Here is a 16,036-nt window from a genome sequence, read left to right as displayed (position 1 = left end):
GACTTACTCATCAACCCCTCCAGGTACAAAAGGGCGCCTTGGCTGTTTCGCACTGGCGTGCTCCTTCACTCCCCTGGCCTTATCAACGCGGGCTGTGGAGTACGAGTACGGTAGTACGCTTTCCATAAAGGCTCTGGTGTGTTTCGCGGAACTTATGCGTGGTCTCAAGGGGGCAAAACTTGTTGAAGGCAAAAGATTTTGATCCAGCGATCATGCGAATTAAATTGTATCCATATCTTCATGATTTAAGAGATGTTAATATCACGAGGACCCCGAAGCAGTGTAACAGTTAAAAGCGACGTAACTGAGGCGCATCAGACACGGTTTTGGATGCTGTTGCATTTGAAATCATCATTATTTGCACCATACTCCGACAGCGTATCACACTAATGCTTCATGATATATCTGGCGCTGATCCCTGTCCGCATTGCAGTCATCATTGGTTTCACAAAGGTCGACCTTCCTTGTCCACCTTGACTCGCGGATCAACTTTGTTCAGCAAGTCTGAGCTGTGCGGTGGGTGTGTCGAAGCCCCAGAATGACCGGCGGCGGTCGACGATGTTCCCGTATAGCCAGAGTTCGCTGGGACTCCGGTGTTATGGCCTCCGTATCCTGCACCCCCAGTGGTCACTGTGTCGTGGACGCCGGCACCATGACCTTGTTGACCGTATCCAGACGTAGGTGCGGCTCCGTAGCCTCCAGCGCCGTTGTGGTTCGAGTGACCATAACCGGAAGTTGTCTGTGAATTACCGTAACCTCCAACGCTGCTTGTAGGATTGGCACGATGATCGCGATCGCTGTCGACCCTGGGATCCAGTTTGTTGGCGAGATTGCTTGAGTGTACAGTACCACCGGTGCCTGTCGCTCCGGCAGCCCCTGTAGTACCATGGCCATGCTGACCTCCATACCCAGCGGAGGTCTGAGAGGTTCCGTAACCTCCCACACTGCTTGTAGGGTTGGCACGATGGTCGAAGTCACTGTCGACCCTGGGATCAGCCTTGTTCGCTAGGTGGCTTGAGTGTATGTTGTTCCCGGCAGTCGTTGTTGGTGCAGTGTTGTAGCCGGTGTTGGCACCACCATAACCAGCGCTGGCGCCAGCGCCAGCACCAGCACCATAGCCTGTTGTCTGAGTGTGTCCTCGACCGCCTACATTGCTTGTAGGGTCATTTCTGTGGTCGAAGTCCGAGTCAACTCTGGGATCCACTTTGTTGGCAACATTGCTGCTGTGTCTGAACGGCATGTGAGCGGATGAGAGACAAGTCTCTGGCTACTATACTTACGGTCCGGCATTAGATGATCTCGGGTCATCATGATGATTCCCGGCCAGGGCTTCCTTTGCCTTGTTGATGAGACCCGACATGATGAAAGTAGTTCGGATAGATTTATTGTGCTTCAAAGATTTAGTCGTAGGCTTGAAAATAGTTCCAGAAGATGATGTCTTGTGGACTCTCCAACCATGGACTGACCCCATGCTTATATACGTCTTTGAAGTGCCAGAGGTACGCCATCCTGGTGTCCGCCGTGGACATTTACTCCCCCTCCATCGTCCGATTGCATCAGATGTGGAGCTGAGATGGAGTGCCCAGACGGGTGGGAGTCAAACCTCCTGTCGTGGTCAATGGTGGTAATCAGGGTCATACCTCGATATCGAGGCATAGAGAAGGCTGATCTTCAAGTCCACAAGGCGGAAGACGGCAAGGTGGTTGTGGCTGAAGGGATGCAATTGGCTTCCTTCAAAGACACCAGCCACACGCCCCTTTCTTAGGGCGTCATCAATGCGTCATCCTTTCCCCAGTTTGTCGGATTTCTTGGAAGTGGACTGTGGCACCAAAGGTCATTATCCGTCGATCGCATCCATCATGGTTGGTCGAAATCTGGGGAGAGTTGGCTGACGTCGTCAAAAATCGCTGTTGCTATGTAGATGCATCGGGTTCAGGATTCTCAGTTCCAACATAAGTGTTCTTGTCTTCGTAGCACGCCATAGCAAAGCAATGGCACGAGAACTGCCGTAACTCGTAATGATGAAAACACCTTCCAGGTGCTGTGGGGCGATCTGTGCGTTTCAAACCAACTCTTCACTTCCCGTCTTGCATGCAAATACTTTTCACGCTCGGCCGCCATTGTTCACGACATACTTCGTCACTGCATCCTTCAATACAGCAATTTGCTGGCTAGTCTTAAAAAACACTTCGCGATATTGGTCCAAGCTCTCTTGCACGACATCAGAGCGAGTCCGCTGACCCTCGCAGATTGCCTTCATTTTGAGTTCCATTTCTTTTCGAAGAAAGGGTTTGCTGACGCTGACGTCGAGACCTATATTGTCATATCCTTCGATCAGGGCAACGCCAAGTGTAGTTGGAATGAATTCTTGCACAGTATTGCGCCCACCTCCAGAGCGTGGACGTGTATCGACATATAGACGTTCTTGGATTTTGGCAATATGCTCGGCCATCGTGGCATCGGTGCCGATTCCATTGGCGTCCATCAATGCAATAAGCTCCGGTTCAGTCAAATATCCTGGAGCGGTCGTTCTGCCGTCTGCCAGAGTTGCCTCGGTCGGTTCAAAGGTCTCGCCCACGGTATAGACAGGTAACTGCTGACTACTTTCCCACTTGTCGTAGACGTAAACATCAAGATAATTGCGCTGAAGGACAAGAAGTCCATGAGTATGAAAAAACTCTGAACCCCACTGGACCTCAATGTCTGTGGCTTCACCTTTGGCATCTTCCGCGCAACAAGCTAGAAACCGTCGCACAACAAACTCGTATACCTTCTTTTGATCTTGGTCAAGGGCGGAAGGTGCCACGTAATTGACAGGGTGGATCGGAGGATGTGCCTGATCATTGTGACTTCCTGAGCGAGGTGTTCGAAATCCTCCGTCGAGCAGAGCTTGTGCAAATTGTCCCCAATTATTGTCCTGAACCTGGCGCTGGATGATGGGATCGAAACCGAAGTCTCGAGGGAACTGATCGGTTTCGGTACGGGGATAGCTGATGAAGCCTTTCTGGTAGAGCTTTTCCGCTGCTGACATAACTTGCTGACTCGTCATGCGGAGAAAGCGACTGCCTTGCTTCTGCAGCTCTACGGTGGTCAGGGGAAGAGGACGCCATTTTGAAGTTGGCTTCTTCTGAACCTTGGTAACGGTCGCTCTTTTTTCATCCAAGCATGACTCAAATATAATGGTGGCGGCAGCTCGGTCGAACAGATGGCCCCTTCCCCAGTTGAAGGTTACCTTGATCTTATCACGAACGTGTGTCAATTTGATCGACCAAAACGTCTCCGGTTTGAAATTTCTAACACGATGATAGCGGTCGACAACGAAGCCAAGAGTAGGAAACTGACATGACCCGTAGCTTAGTGGTTGACTTAGACTCTCGCTCAGGGATTGAAGCTGCAAGGTCTGGAGTCTAGTGAAGGATGCTCCGATTCGCAAGTCGAGTTCGATTCTCGCTGTTACGGCATTGACAAGACGCTCATCCATATCAATAGGAGAGTTTGCAGCCTGAATAACATGCCTGTTTGAAGTCAGTCTCCAACCTCCAGGGTAATGGTCGCGGGCTGGGTACTTACGCTCTTTCGGTGTTGCTGAACTTTGCACGTTTGACGGTGATGTTGGGGTTTCCTTTCTTCGCCTGATCGCGTACTTCACCTCCGATGTGCTCGCCCTCGCGGTCGCAATCGGTCCAGATGAAGAGGATTCTGGCATAACGGGCCTGCTGCTTAATGTTCTCCGCGACTGCCTTTTTATCACTGGCAATGGTGGTGACAGTTTCTGCATCAAAGAGCTGGCCAGGCTGACAGGACTTCCAGCTTTTGTATTTTGAATCAAAATCCAGGCCTGTCAAGTGACCGAGCACGCTGGTCATGGTTACCGAACAATTGCCCCATTGGCGAAAGTTGAAGTCAAACTCGTAATTCTTGACATATTGGTTCCCTCTGATAGGATGCTATGCGGAAAATGAGAGCTGGACACACCTGGGACATCGCGAGAACTGCCTACCGTGGTGATTCTGCCGCCAGCAAGATGCTGTGCAACTGCCTTGGCTATCGCAGGTTTCTCTGCAACGCAAAGAATTTTTTGACCAGGCATGATTCATTTTGCAGGCAATAAATGTCATGATCAGTTGCTCAGATATGATGCCATCTGTGCTAGGTTATTTTGGAATCGCGGATTCCCAGCGAGCTGTGACTGTGACTGCCTATGTGTCCGTTGTTGGGGCTCATGGCAATGGTGGCGCTTTGGGGGAGACAGGAAGCGCGTCGGCCTGAAGACAAAGACTAGTTGCCTATTTAGGGAAAGTGCCATTATACGCGCCAAGACGTGTAAAGACTAAAGACCGCGTCGAGGGGACTCGTCGCGATACGCCTGGGCACGTGATAGTTCCAGCTCGCGATGCCCCCAGAGAGGCTGTGAGCGCTAACAGAGATCTAGATCTATCGTCTGACGTCCCCGGGACGCTTTGAAGGGTACCAAGGTTCATTTCTGCCTATGCACGAGAATAAGATTACAAAGAACTACATCGAAAAAGTGCGATGAATGATCAGTACCTCCTGTAGAGGACGCCCATCAAACTTCAGACAATTCTATCGACCCCGTTTCGATTCGGCCAGGATGGTACTCCATGCCGGTAGCTGCTCCGGGCATGAACGGAAACGCAGACAGGCTGGTGTCCGTGCTTCCCATTTGAGACAGATCAAAGTCGAAGTCCGCAACATTGTACCAACCAGGAAAAGCAGGAGAACAAGAGGGTTCCCACGATGGTTGTGGAAAGCTGTAGCCATGGACGGGCAAGGATAAGAGGTACGCTTGCTCATTGTGCGTTTGTCCACATTGCTGTTGAGGTTGCACTGTATGGAGCGGCACAGTTTGATCCGAGGCTACCCCAAAGCTAGGCCATGCAGCCTGATCTCGCCCCGTTTCCTGTTCATGGTCCTTTTCACGTCCTTGTTCATGTCTCTGTCCCTGTCGCTCTCTCGAGCACACCACTGCCATGCAGCCCGATTGCGCTCCTTTGGCCGATGCCGCGGAAGCGGGTAAAACCGATCGTCTTCTCACGGGTCTTGCCGCGAATGGTACGTGTTTGGGAATATGGTTTGCAGAAATCGGTATGGAGCTGGATAGCTCAGGATACCGCTGGAAGAAGTCAGGGCCCATTGTCCAGCATTTGATGTCGTTCAACCTTTCATTGAACAAGTGACTGGGTTTGTAGAGACCGGTTTCCAGGTCATGGGTATAGCAATCGCGAAAGTCGAATGGCCACAGAAGTCGCAGTTGCGTCTCGTACATGTACCAGAAATCATTTCCACAGTAGGCATGCTCGTTTGAGATGTACCGTTGGCGGAACGGAGGCCAGGCCCAGTACTCGATGGCGTAAGTGTGGGGGACATCGTGCCCAGGTCGATAGATATACCACGGCGGAAGGCGCTTGTACCGTGCCGAGGTAGAATCGGTGTGATATTGTAGAAGCAGATGCATGGCCCTCAACATAGCCAGCCTCTCGGTCTTGGCTATTCGTGGGAACAGAGCCTCATCGATGCGGCGCAGCATGTTCCAGGAAGGATGCAAGGGGCCGCGTCGTTCCACAGCCTCCCAGCCTTCAACCATTGCGCGGATCGGGATGTCATCCGACTCGACATCATCTGCGGGCCGGATGTCTTGTGTCCAGTCGAAGCGCTCTCCCATGACTTCACTGAGATATTTCCAATAATTACCTTGCCAGACAGCGCGCTGGCCCGGCTGACGGTCCACGTGAGCAACACTGCAGCAGGAGCCTGGAGGGCTAATCGGTTCGTATATCTCAGGCGATCGATGGGAGTGCTGTCGATTTGCGCTCCACGATTGCGTGCCTGGATGGGGTATTGAGTGGGAGATACGCCGTTGTATCACCTCTGGACTGACGAGGGAGGTGCTTTGGGCCAGCCCGCTGTCCGGTGTGGCAATAGAACCAGCCAGCTCAGAAAAGTTTGCTGATACAGCCTCGGGTTCCTCGAGCAAAGGGGCGGTAACATCGATCATTTCCCATGGAAGCTTCTCTGAAGTATCCGTACTCCCAATGGATTGACTTTTGTTGTTTGCATCTTCCACGGCTACCTGGGCTGCTGCAATACCAGCTCCTTGTGCTCGGTCCTCGCCCGGCTTTGATAGCCTGAGAGCGAGGACGCTTTGAATATCTTTCAACGCTTTTGCCATTGTGTCGCGTTCCTGCTCGACCTTTCTCATCTGCTCCAACAAGGCTGCGACCTGCCCGCTTGCATCTTTTTGTCTCAACTCTACCACCAGGTTTTCGAGATCAGCGATGCGGGACCGTCTCCGCTCCCGTGCTTCACGCTGGCATCGTCGGTCGACTTCCCGCTTCTTCAGACGTCGAGCAGAAACTGCGGGGGCGTCGCCGGTACCGACCTGGTCGGCATGGTAAGACTCTTCGCGGTTTTTGACTGTTGCGGTCGCCATCTTTGAGCTATGCACGAAATCAGAGCGCGAGACAGGCGGGCAACGCTCAGTTCCTCATCGGGGAGAGGGGGGTCTGGTCTTTATCATGCTGTGCGGTGCCAACTTGAGCCGAAGCCTTATCATCGAGACCCTTATCATTGGGCAAAGTGTGGAGGGGGTCGCGGCGCCGGAAGTAATAGCCAAGGGCCAACCCCAACATTCCAAAAGTTTAAATTGTTTCAATTGTGCTAGAGAAGTCAGCTAGCTTCATTGCAGATGATAAGGAGAAACGCTTTGGTCTTCCCATGCACACGTCAACCACGTCCTGGGTGGTGATCTACAGTACAGTTTCTTCGAAGACGAGCCTTTGGACACGCGTGTAACGTGCATCCCGTATGTCAACCCTGTTATCATTTAGCGTTGGAAGTTCCTCCCACTCGATTGACACCCGCGTTTCCTACGCAGGGCATTGTACACCGTTGTTAAGTACATGGAGCTTTGGTGGTGCTTTGTTGTCGTTATGCATTGCCTGGAAGCAGATGGTTACTTGAGGACCGTGGTCCCCTACCTAGATATATAACTCGTGATCTGCCAATGTGTGTACACCACTTTGAGCTCAATCTCATTCCGCGTACGCTCCTCTCAGGCACTGACACAGGCCCTTCTGATCAGGCTGCTTGCGACCAAGCTTCATCTGGATTTGCACGTCGCCCCATGCATCTACCAATTACGAATTGAGACTTTGCTATCTCTCGAGCGCAGGGCGACAGGATAGAAGCTGTAACACCGATCTAAAGTGTCGAGATAACACCTACCAGTGTCAAACTCTATTCAACGGTGACCAATGAACAGCCGTTCGTCCGCGCGACGGCATCCTGCCGCTGCAACTGACGTCGACAACGTCGATTCGACTAGCGCTGCCTTCATTCCGCCCCCAGAGAATGATCGTCACTGCATTCGCTGTGCATCGATCAGCTGTGTTAACGACGATCGGGAGGGGTTGTGTCACACAGGCACCGAAAACCAAGTCCACGGTCGTCGCCATGGAATTGACTTCACTGATAATCATGCTTGAACACTGCTGCCAAGGTGAGAGCCCGATACATGGCTCCAAAATACCTTCTCCGTCCAGACTCTCTTAGTCGTAATCGTAGGCGTATGTGTCTGCCATTACGCCGTGAGCTGAGCACAAAGTACAAGATATCAGTGTCAGATGCCAAGACTCGATCATATTTAAATGCTATGTCAACGAGATGTTCGATCAGCGCCTGGAAGGCAGAGAGCTATGCTCGTCAGAAATATTTTAGTGCTATCTAACAAGCAAGCTGTTCACTGTACTCCGATCATGATGATCTATTGTTTAGGACCGCGACTCCACTAGTCATGAGCGTACAGATCAACAAACGACTGTTCAATCCAACCATCCACACTACTGGAGAATGCCGCTGCTCGTGAGATTGACTACGCCCCAGCTCGACTTGCCTTGACACCATCCATCGAACATCCCCACGACAGTGGTACCGCTGCGTGTCGTTCCCAACAATCCAGAAAAAGTATCGTTCGCTGGTGTTGCAGAAACAGGGACGGAATATGGACATAACAAATCATCATACTCCGGCGGCCACGACGTCCAATAACCGCATCGCATTTTCCTTGTTCCCAGGGCTGCGATGATGGTCATAACAAGCATCCAGAGGAACAGGATGAAGGTGTACTGTTTATACCATCCCTGATTAATGCATGGTATTGTTGTGCTCGTTGATCCGCGAAGATTGTACGTGGTTATGATGACAAACGTTATGGTTAAGAACAGTAGATAAAATAGCACGACACTGAATGATGTTAAGGTGAAATTCAAGTCGCTCGGATGTGGATATATCTGTAAAACAGCAGCGGCTACAAGGGCTGCGATTATCATCATCCAGAAGGCACGTATGAGTATTCCGCGCCAGGAGTGCGGTGCATGGTAGCGTTTGAAAATCGTCTCGTCCGACAAGTCCAGCGGCTCGGATTCGGTATGCGCGAGGTTGAGTATCGGCGGCCTGAGAGGATGCTTGGCAATTTCGGACGCTGGGTCGTTGCTGCGGTAGAATACCTCATCCGACAACCACAGAGCGTCGGGAAGTCTTAAAAGACCAAATATGGCGAGAGGGAAAAAGATCCTGTTCAGAGCCAGATAGTTCTCAAACGTTCCGAATTCCCCACTCCCTATGAGCACGTAGATCGCCTGGATACCCTGTAATGTCACCACAGTAGTTTTAAATGTGCTTGATGACAGAATATCGACGTGAGTGCGGTTGGACCCTGGGATCTTGTGTGTGCGGCTTCGTTGAACCATGTCTTCGCCGCCCTCCCAACCCCTCGCGGTCCAAAACAGAGCGCCGGTGGCGGCTAGGTCAGAAGATGTCCACAATTTTGTGCGCAGTCTCCGGTCTGCGATGGCAAAGTAGCGCCATACGATTGAAGTAGGGTTATAATGCGTGATACGGTCATGCCAGTGTGGCCGAGATTCGCATAGATAAGTCGCGGTGGGCACTCCGCCGATGAGATGCGCGATGAGTGGTGAAAGGCAAAGGGTGAAAATAGAGAGCCAATCATTCAGGTCAATGTCTTGTGATTGATACGCGAAGGAGCAGTTAATCCGAAAGTACCCCATGGTCGTAAACAGTTGTCATGTAACAGACCACTCCCGGGCGGCGGATGAAAGACCCGTACCCGCAAATTTAAGGCCTTATGAGTAGATAAATAACAGGCGCATCATTACATCGACGAAGGGAGAGAGAGGCTGGGTTCTTAAGCTCAATTTTTGGCCTACAACTTTACAAGTAATTTACTCTGCATCAACCCCCCTGGGTGCCCCCAACAGCCACGCAGCATTAGCTCTACGGTCTGGTCCAATGAACCATTCCTTAGCGACGGAGGCTTGAAGCCATGTTCAGCCTCCATCCAACGCAGATATACGACCAATACATTTGACTGGATCCGAAGTGCTGCATCGATAACTAGCCACAACTCTCTCACCATTCAGCCGTGCCTAACCTGCTGCACAATCTCGTGTCCTCCTCAGAGGTCACCTCCTCACACTTTTACCCTCAACTCTTTCTCTCTTCATCACTCATGTTCGTCCTCGAAGAACCGACCGAAGGCGAGAAAACGACCACGGCCCTTACGAGAGCCTGAGGATCTCGCGTCGATGAAGGAACAAAAATCTCTTTCGGAAAGCCATACTCAGCCTCACCATCGCCCTCCCCACGCAAACAGCATGCACAGGTCGAGGTGGTTGTGACCCGCGCGTTCGCAAGTTAACCGATGTATTGCCCAGGCATCACATCCACTCATCTGAAGATCCCCTAACTACACCCTCCGCTGGATTTGTGATGCCTTAGACACCGATATGGTGTAGTAGCTCTAAGGATGCGTATGACGTACTAGATGGCAGCCAAACACCAAAGAGAGCAGAAAGCCATTGAGATGTTAGAAGGGGTATGGCGCTAGTTCTGGGAACCCTCTCAAGTCACGGACACAGGCATACGCCTTGAGTCCATCATATCATGGAAGAAGCGACTCGCTCTCGTAGGGTCAAGGAGGGAATGTGCCGTAGTGCCTTCCCAGCAAGCCCTGACCACGTCACGAGCATTCCTGAGCGTTCCTGAAAGATGCCCGGAATGCCAGCGAAAGGACCCAAGACGCCGGCCCTTTCCAGATCAAGCACTTCCGGGAATTGGCTTTCGTATGCTCAGTGTTCCAGTTTCGAGCCCTGTGTCAGGACTCTATGTGATTTTAGCGCCGGGCTCGGTACTACTTATTCCCGGTTGCTACATTGGCTTACATGCTCTTACGTATATATAGCGGCAGGTCACTCTCTCACTTTTAGTTAGTCAATCAATTTCTTCACGCCGCCACAACCACATCTAGCCCTGAGCACGTGACTAGCGCCGCGTTCAGTGACTCTAGTCCTGTTTAGGCTTAGCGTATGATTGCGCCCACAGCAAACCTCATCACCGCCTCGCAGCTTACACCTTAGTCTAGTCCTTTGTACTCCGTACAGAAGTTTATCAATCAAAACGCATATTGTAGTCGTGACACCCTGCATGTCCGGCGATTGTTGCCTATTTTCCAGAGGCCCCTATTTTCGCCTCGTCCGCTTCAGCCCGTATGCGCTTTCCCAGCATACGTCGAGTCCTGGCGATAATGATAGCGTTTTCGTACTGTGACAGCTGTGCCGCCTTCACACAGCAATCTAGACACTCACCAAACTGCATGATGCTGTAAAACATGGGCTGAATGTCCGACATCCGCGTCAGCGCAACCAGGCGACTCAGATCGTTTCCACAGAATAGCCACACCTTGCAATCTCCGACGCCATCGATCAACTTGACGCATTCATCGCCCGCAAGAAGACTCGATACTGTGTATTTCCTCTCGCAAGATCTCCCATCACATTCGACAATGCCGGTTGCTTCGAGCACGCGTTCATTCAGTGATGCGGGACCGAGGATGACTGATCGTGCGACAGAGGGATCCGCATGGCGTTCGTGGACGGACAGGCCGACTTTGACTGCATTCGGTCGCTCCTGAGCTATCATTGTCACGCTGTCAAAATTGTTCGTCAGTTCGGTGACTCCAGCTGCATCGATTAGTGGGTCAAATGGTTGACCCCCCCTCCGCCGGCGCCGGTAGTCCATCCCGTGCAGATCGAAGTCGCTGAGATCTTCGAGGCTGTGGTACAGTCTGCCATACATCTCAACATGGCCCGGCATGACGGTGCAGCGTCCGGCCGATTCGGGGTCTATTGGCAAGCATCCCTCCACCAAGGAGTTGAGAAACACAACAATACCCGCGACGCTGATTGCAACTTGTTCGTGGTCACTACTCCGAATGTCCCGGCCCGTGTACAACCGAATGGTATGTATCAGCTTTGGAATTGCCACCGACTCCTCGATGTTCCACTCTTCGCATTCACCCGGGCTGAACTCCAGAATCGCGCCAGCAGCACCATAAGTACTGATCCGAGGCTGCAGCTTCTCGGAGACATGCAGTTTGAGCTGGCGTCGGTACTGTGCCTCGATGCCGCTCCGCATGGGCAACAGATTCTCAGGGGCAGACACGCCGGACATGCAATGAGCAATGAAAATAATGGTCTCGAGCAGGAGAACCAAGCAGAACTTCTCCTCAAACATTCCTTCTTCGGCACCTAACTTGCAAATGTCACATTCGCACCCCCTTTTGATCAAAGCCCAACTAGATTCATACTGATCCAAGGCTTCCTTCAGAGAGTTGATTGTGATGTCATTGATTAGGTTCGTCAGAGCTGCAAGTTCTGGGAAGAGACTTGTAGCAAACCTTGAAAACCCACGACCAACAACGTCCTCATAATAAGTCTTACAATGCCTGCGCTCGTCCAAGACGACTGGCTTGTGTGATTTGGCGACGCCTGCAAAAATGCGACCAGCGGCGCTCAGAGCAGATGCAACAGCTCTCGGTAAGTCCATGAGGCGCTTGAAATCGGCTCCGAAAGTGAGGGCCAGCGCATTGGCCCAGGGTACACGGCTGCAAACCAGTGCCGTTCCAAACTCGTTATCGTCAAAGTGAAATAGCTCAGTGATATCTCGAAGCCGGCAGACCTGGCCGCTGACCGACAGTGTCGTGGTGTCTGGATCACTCGAGGGCTCTGTGAAATGGATTTGGACTTGAGCGTGCTGGTGCATCGAAGTGGCATGGACTTGTGCGCCATCAACGTCAAAGATTGCCACCCTCAGATCGAATATCCATTGAGCCACTGCCGCGAGCCAACCTGCATCTGGACCGCCAAAGACAGACACACAAACCAGATCTCCGGTCGAGACTTTCCCTATAGCAAGAAGCGCTTCCGCAACGCTGTCAGGGCTGGATACTCCGCGGAGTTCTGGACTCGTGTCTCTGGTCGGTCGACCGAGATTGAGGCGATTGCTTTCCGAGTGCAATTGCATGAAATGTTCCACGAGTCTTGGAAAGCTCGTCTCGGACAGCGTCCCTGCGCATGCAGTCAATAGCGCTTTCCACTGCATCGGCGAGGGAGTCCGTCGTTCTGGCGGGTCAAAGCTGCGAACGAGTTCCCACAGGATATTCGCAGCTTGATCTGAGTGGAATGTTTCGGTAGCGGCGGCACACAAAGCAACAAGAGTACCGCCCTCGACCGTTGCTGCCAGGTTGCGGACTATACTGTCAACGCCGAAACCGAAATGCAGCATGTTGCCTATCGTTGTCACGGCTTTCAAGTTCATAATTGCGTCCTTCAAGCGTACCATTGCTCGAGAGTTGAGTCTGAAATGAGCGCATAGCAGTTGCCCTACCACGACCGTATATTGGTCAACGCCTCCCGCTGAGTACCGTGAGAGGACACTGATGGCGCCTCTGACGCCGCTGTCGATGAGATTGACCCATGATATGCTGCCTGACTGGGGGAATGAGGCGGCGCTTGGACGGAAAGTTTGGCTCAAGAGGGGGGCTGAAGCGTCGTATAAAGTGCACTGATAGGAAGACATCTTGCTTTGATTGGCGATAGACTTCTTGTGATGATGAACAGCGCATTTGCCAGGCAACATTCAAGGAGCAGAGTCCAGCCTGAGGTTGAAGCGAGTTGAAGACTGCTGAGGCTGATGAGGCTGAATCCTTTTTAACAGCTGGCATGCATAGTTTACCTCGGGTGGCTTTGGCGACAGTTGGCCAATCGGCGACTATCCAACCACCTACAATAGTGCATGCCAACCTGGCTACCTATCTACAGGTACCTTCTCTACCCTGATGCTTTATGCAGCCCTATCAAGCCCTCCAATGCCAAGGCAAGTGCAACCCGCCGACGATCCAGCATGACATTCCTCGATCGCTCTTCATCGCTCACTTCATATTGGCCATGAGCCACCAATTCTACTACGAATTTCCCAGCCTGTACGTGCAACTTTATGACATGTTCATCCTTGCGCAGTGCCGGAGGCTATCTCTTGCATCTGGACTGGCCGTACCTTCAGACCGCGGCCTTGACATGTGCTGTATGCGGACGGATTTACGATCATCTGCTATCTATGATTGCGGACGCATATGAATCAACCTTCAACCAGAAGCCTGGCATGATGTATCACAGGTCAAAGCCGCCCAACCTGAACCACCGTTCCCATATTCCAGGAGGATGGCATATGTCTTTTGGCACACCCATAATCCATCACCAAACCTTGCCGTTTCACCCTGGCGTGGCACAAGGGGGCCTCGACCCCTACACCAAGTATCATCGGATGGTTCGTTCCTCCAGGTTGAATATGGCAATGCTCCATTTACCGCACCTAGACTTACAGCGCCCAAATTTCGTCAAGCCGAAACAAGATACACCGGTCATCCGTGGGTAGGCCCGGAGAACGTGGTGGTCAAGGCATCTTGGCGAATCTCCACCGTATTCTATGTATCCACCAATGTCTATTCTAGCTCGTTTAAAGACTGTATTGATCAGTCCAGCGTGAGACAGGCACTTCAATCCGATTTCTCAGCACAATCGCGCTAGGCAGGAGTTGTCCCACGCCCGGGGTTGAGGTACTGTAGGTGAGGACAGGGTGAGCGACGCGCGAGGCCTCGCTTCGGATCAGCCACGTGACTGTTTTTGAAGCGGCGTGCTGGAGAATCCGCTTTCGGCGATTCTGCCAACGTAAGGGGAATTTCTAATCGCTGTTTTAAGCCACCTTGGCAGTTGCCTGCCAGATCGATGGTGGCGTCATGACTCGAGATGAGACACCGAGATGAGACGCGAGTACCCTCTCTCCAGGTACGTACTTTGGATCAGGTACTTATATTACTGACCTCAGCCCGAGCCCCTGTGTGTTGATGTTTCGCGACCTTGGGCTTCATCAAACACATCCTCCGTCATTCCTTGAGTGTTCATTGACCTCGGGTGATTTGTTTCCTTGCTTCTACTCTCCTCAATTGAGTTCTCTCATTCACTCCCCAGATGGCATTACCTGTAGTGCGAAGTCTAGCCGAATGCGCAGTGTACAACAACACCGTCGCTCCTTATGTCTTCCAACTTCATTCCTTACCCGAGGTGTTTGTTCAGTCCTGGACCAATGTTCCTGCGCTAAAACAATTGTATCTCGACACAAACCCTCTCGTCTCAGCCGTTGCTTTCTCGGTGGCTATCTCACCTGTCTTTCTGGTAGTTTCGGAACTCAATAAGAATTATTCGCAAGTTGACCGAGTCTGGTCTATCCTTCCGACCTTTTATAACCTCCACTATGCCCTCTACGCCTCCCTGGCTGGACTGGACGCCACTAGAATAGGCCTTGTTGCAGGAATCAGCACAATATGGAGCGTAAGTATTCATATTATGCACACGACCCTCACTTACACTCTCTAGATGAGATTGACATACAACTACTATCGCAAAGGTGGCTACGCAATTGGCAGCGAGGACTACCGGTGGGCCATCGTAAAAAGGCAGGTTGGACCTGAACTCTTTTTTCTTTTTAACATCGTTTTCATCTCGTTGGGACAATCCCTGCTGTTGACCAGCATTACCACACCCAGCTACGTGCTGCTTCTCGCCTCGAGATACGCCACATATAATTCGCAAGCATCAGGTTTCGGCCTCGAAGATTTTGTCGCATCTAGTATCATGCTGAGCGCAATTCTTGTGTCGTTTGTTGCCGACCAACAACAGTGGAACTTCCAGACATCCAAGTCGAACTATCGAACCAATGCCAAAATTCCTCCTGGTTACACACAAGAAGAACTGGATCGCGGTTTCCTCACCAAAGGCCTTTTTGCTTACTCGCGACACCCGAATTTCGCGGCAGAACAGACTGTATGGGTCGGCCTCTACGTATGGTCCTGTCTGGTGACGAGGACATGGTACAATTGGACCGGCATTGGTGCATTGTCATATCTATCCCTCTTCCAGGCCAGTACCTGGCTTACAGAACTGCTCTCTGCACAGAGATACCCGGAGTACAAAATCTATCAGCAGAGGGTTGGGAAGTTTCTCCCTTTTTCAACTACGCCTGGTTGGGCTTCCCAGAAGAAAAAGACAAAAAATATCGGGAACGGTCAAGCTAAGGACAGCGAGGTCGCTCAAGCGAGTCGGAGGTATGCTCTGAGGTGAGGGAGGAACCTCATCCAACTGGATAGCCAAAGATACCAGTGACTGCTGAAAGTCACGAACTACACACCGATGATGCAGATCTCCAATGGCTGCTGTGTATTCAAAGTCAGATGAAAGAGTTGCCCTCAACATTAGATAAACTGTCCAGTTTATGTGCGGAAGTCTTTGATGCTCGCGTCAGCGCTCAATAGCGGCGATGCAACTTCAAAATGTATGTTGGTTCTGCACGCTCATTGCCAGCTCATCAAGGGGATCTTGCACCGATGCTGAGTTCAAGCCGAAGGGCGGTGCTAGTTAAAGCCACCCCGATATACCCAGAATGCCGTGACCGTTTGATTGTACAAATCCCGTGTCTGGAGCAGTTGAGTCGAGAAAGGTGATGGGCTCGGCATGGGGACGGCCGAGCCTAAGACGCCAGGCCAAAGAGCGCCACTGTGGCACCTAAACAGCCCACGTTCCAGGCGCGAATCGCCGCCTAATGAGTT

General features: G+C 51.8%; 6 protein-coding genes across 6 annotated transcripts; 1 reads left to right on the top strand and 5 right to left on the bottom strand.

The window, feature by feature from the left end:
- Window positions 1–445: 445 nt before the first annotated feature.
- On the bottom strand, window positions 446–1,360 carry PV08_08324 (uncharacterized protein; the record flags this gene model as incomplete). The annotated part of the gene is made up of 2 exons (XM_016382650.1): window positions 446–1,229; window positions 1,281–1,360. The coding sequence occupies 2 exons, from the start codon at window positions 1,358–1,360 to the stop codon at window positions 446–448; spliced, it is 864 nt and encodes a 287-aa protein (XP_016233353.1).
- A 744-nt stretch (window positions 1,361–2,104) lies between these two features.
- Window positions 2,105–4,090, bottom strand: PV08_08323 (uncharacterized protein; the record flags this gene model as incomplete). Its single annotated transcript, XM_016382649.1, has 3 exons — window positions 2,105–3,515; window positions 3,571–3,947; window positions 4,001–4,090. The coding sequence occupies 3 exons, from the start codon at window positions 4,088–4,090 to the stop codon at window positions 2,105–2,107; spliced, it is 1,878 nt and encodes a 625-aa protein (XP_016233352.1).
- Window positions 4,091–4,567: 477 nt separating this feature from the next.
- PV08_08322 (uncharacterized protein) lies at window positions 4,568–6,451 on the bottom strand (the record flags this gene model as incomplete). Its single annotated transcript, XM_016382648.1, has 1 exon — window positions 4,568–6,451. The coding sequence occupies one exon, from the start codon at window positions 6,449–6,451 to the stop codon at window positions 4,568–4,570; it is 1,884 nt and encodes a 627-aa protein (XP_016233351.1).
- A 1,408-nt stretch (window positions 6,452–7,859) lies between these two features.
- On the bottom strand, window positions 7,860–9,086 carry PV08_08321 (uncharacterized protein; the record flags this gene model as incomplete). Its single annotated transcript, XM_016382647.1, has 1 exon — window positions 7,860–9,086. One exon carries the CDS (start codon window positions 9,084–9,086, stop codon window positions 7,860–7,862), a length of 1,227 nt encoding a protein of 408 aa, XP_016233350.1.
- A 1,453-nt stretch (window positions 9,087–10,539) lies between these two features.
- PV08_08320 (uncharacterized protein) lies at window positions 10,540–12,954 on the bottom strand (the record flags this gene model as incomplete). Its single annotated transcript, XM_016382646.1, has 1 exon — window positions 10,540–12,954. The coding sequence occupies one exon, from the start codon at window positions 12,952–12,954 to the stop codon at window positions 10,540–10,542; it is 2,415 nt and encodes an 804-aa protein (XP_016233349.1).
- A 1,448-nt stretch (window positions 12,955–14,402) lies between these two features.
- On the top strand, window positions 14,403–15,551 carry PV08_08319 (uncharacterized protein; the record flags this gene model as incomplete). The annotated part of the gene is made up of 2 exons (XM_016382645.1): window positions 14,403–14,762; window positions 14,808–15,551. The coding sequence occupies 2 exons, from the start codon at window positions 14,403–14,405 to the stop codon at window positions 15,549–15,551; spliced, it is 1,104 nt and encodes a 367-aa protein (XP_016233348.1).
- Window positions 15,552–16,036: the final 485 nt, after the last annotated feature.

The sequence above is a fragment of the Exophiala spinifera genome (genome assembly GCF_000836115.1).
Source record: "Exophiala spinifera strain CBS 89968 unplaced genomic scaffold supercont1.6, whole genome shotgun sequence".
Taxonomy (NCBI): Eukaryota; Fungi; Ascomycota; class Eurotiomycetes; order Chaetothyriales; family Herpotrichiellaceae; genus Exophiala; species Exophiala spinifera.
Note: the sequence above shows the minus strand (reverse complement) of the source record. Positions and strands in the feature narration are given on the sequence as shown.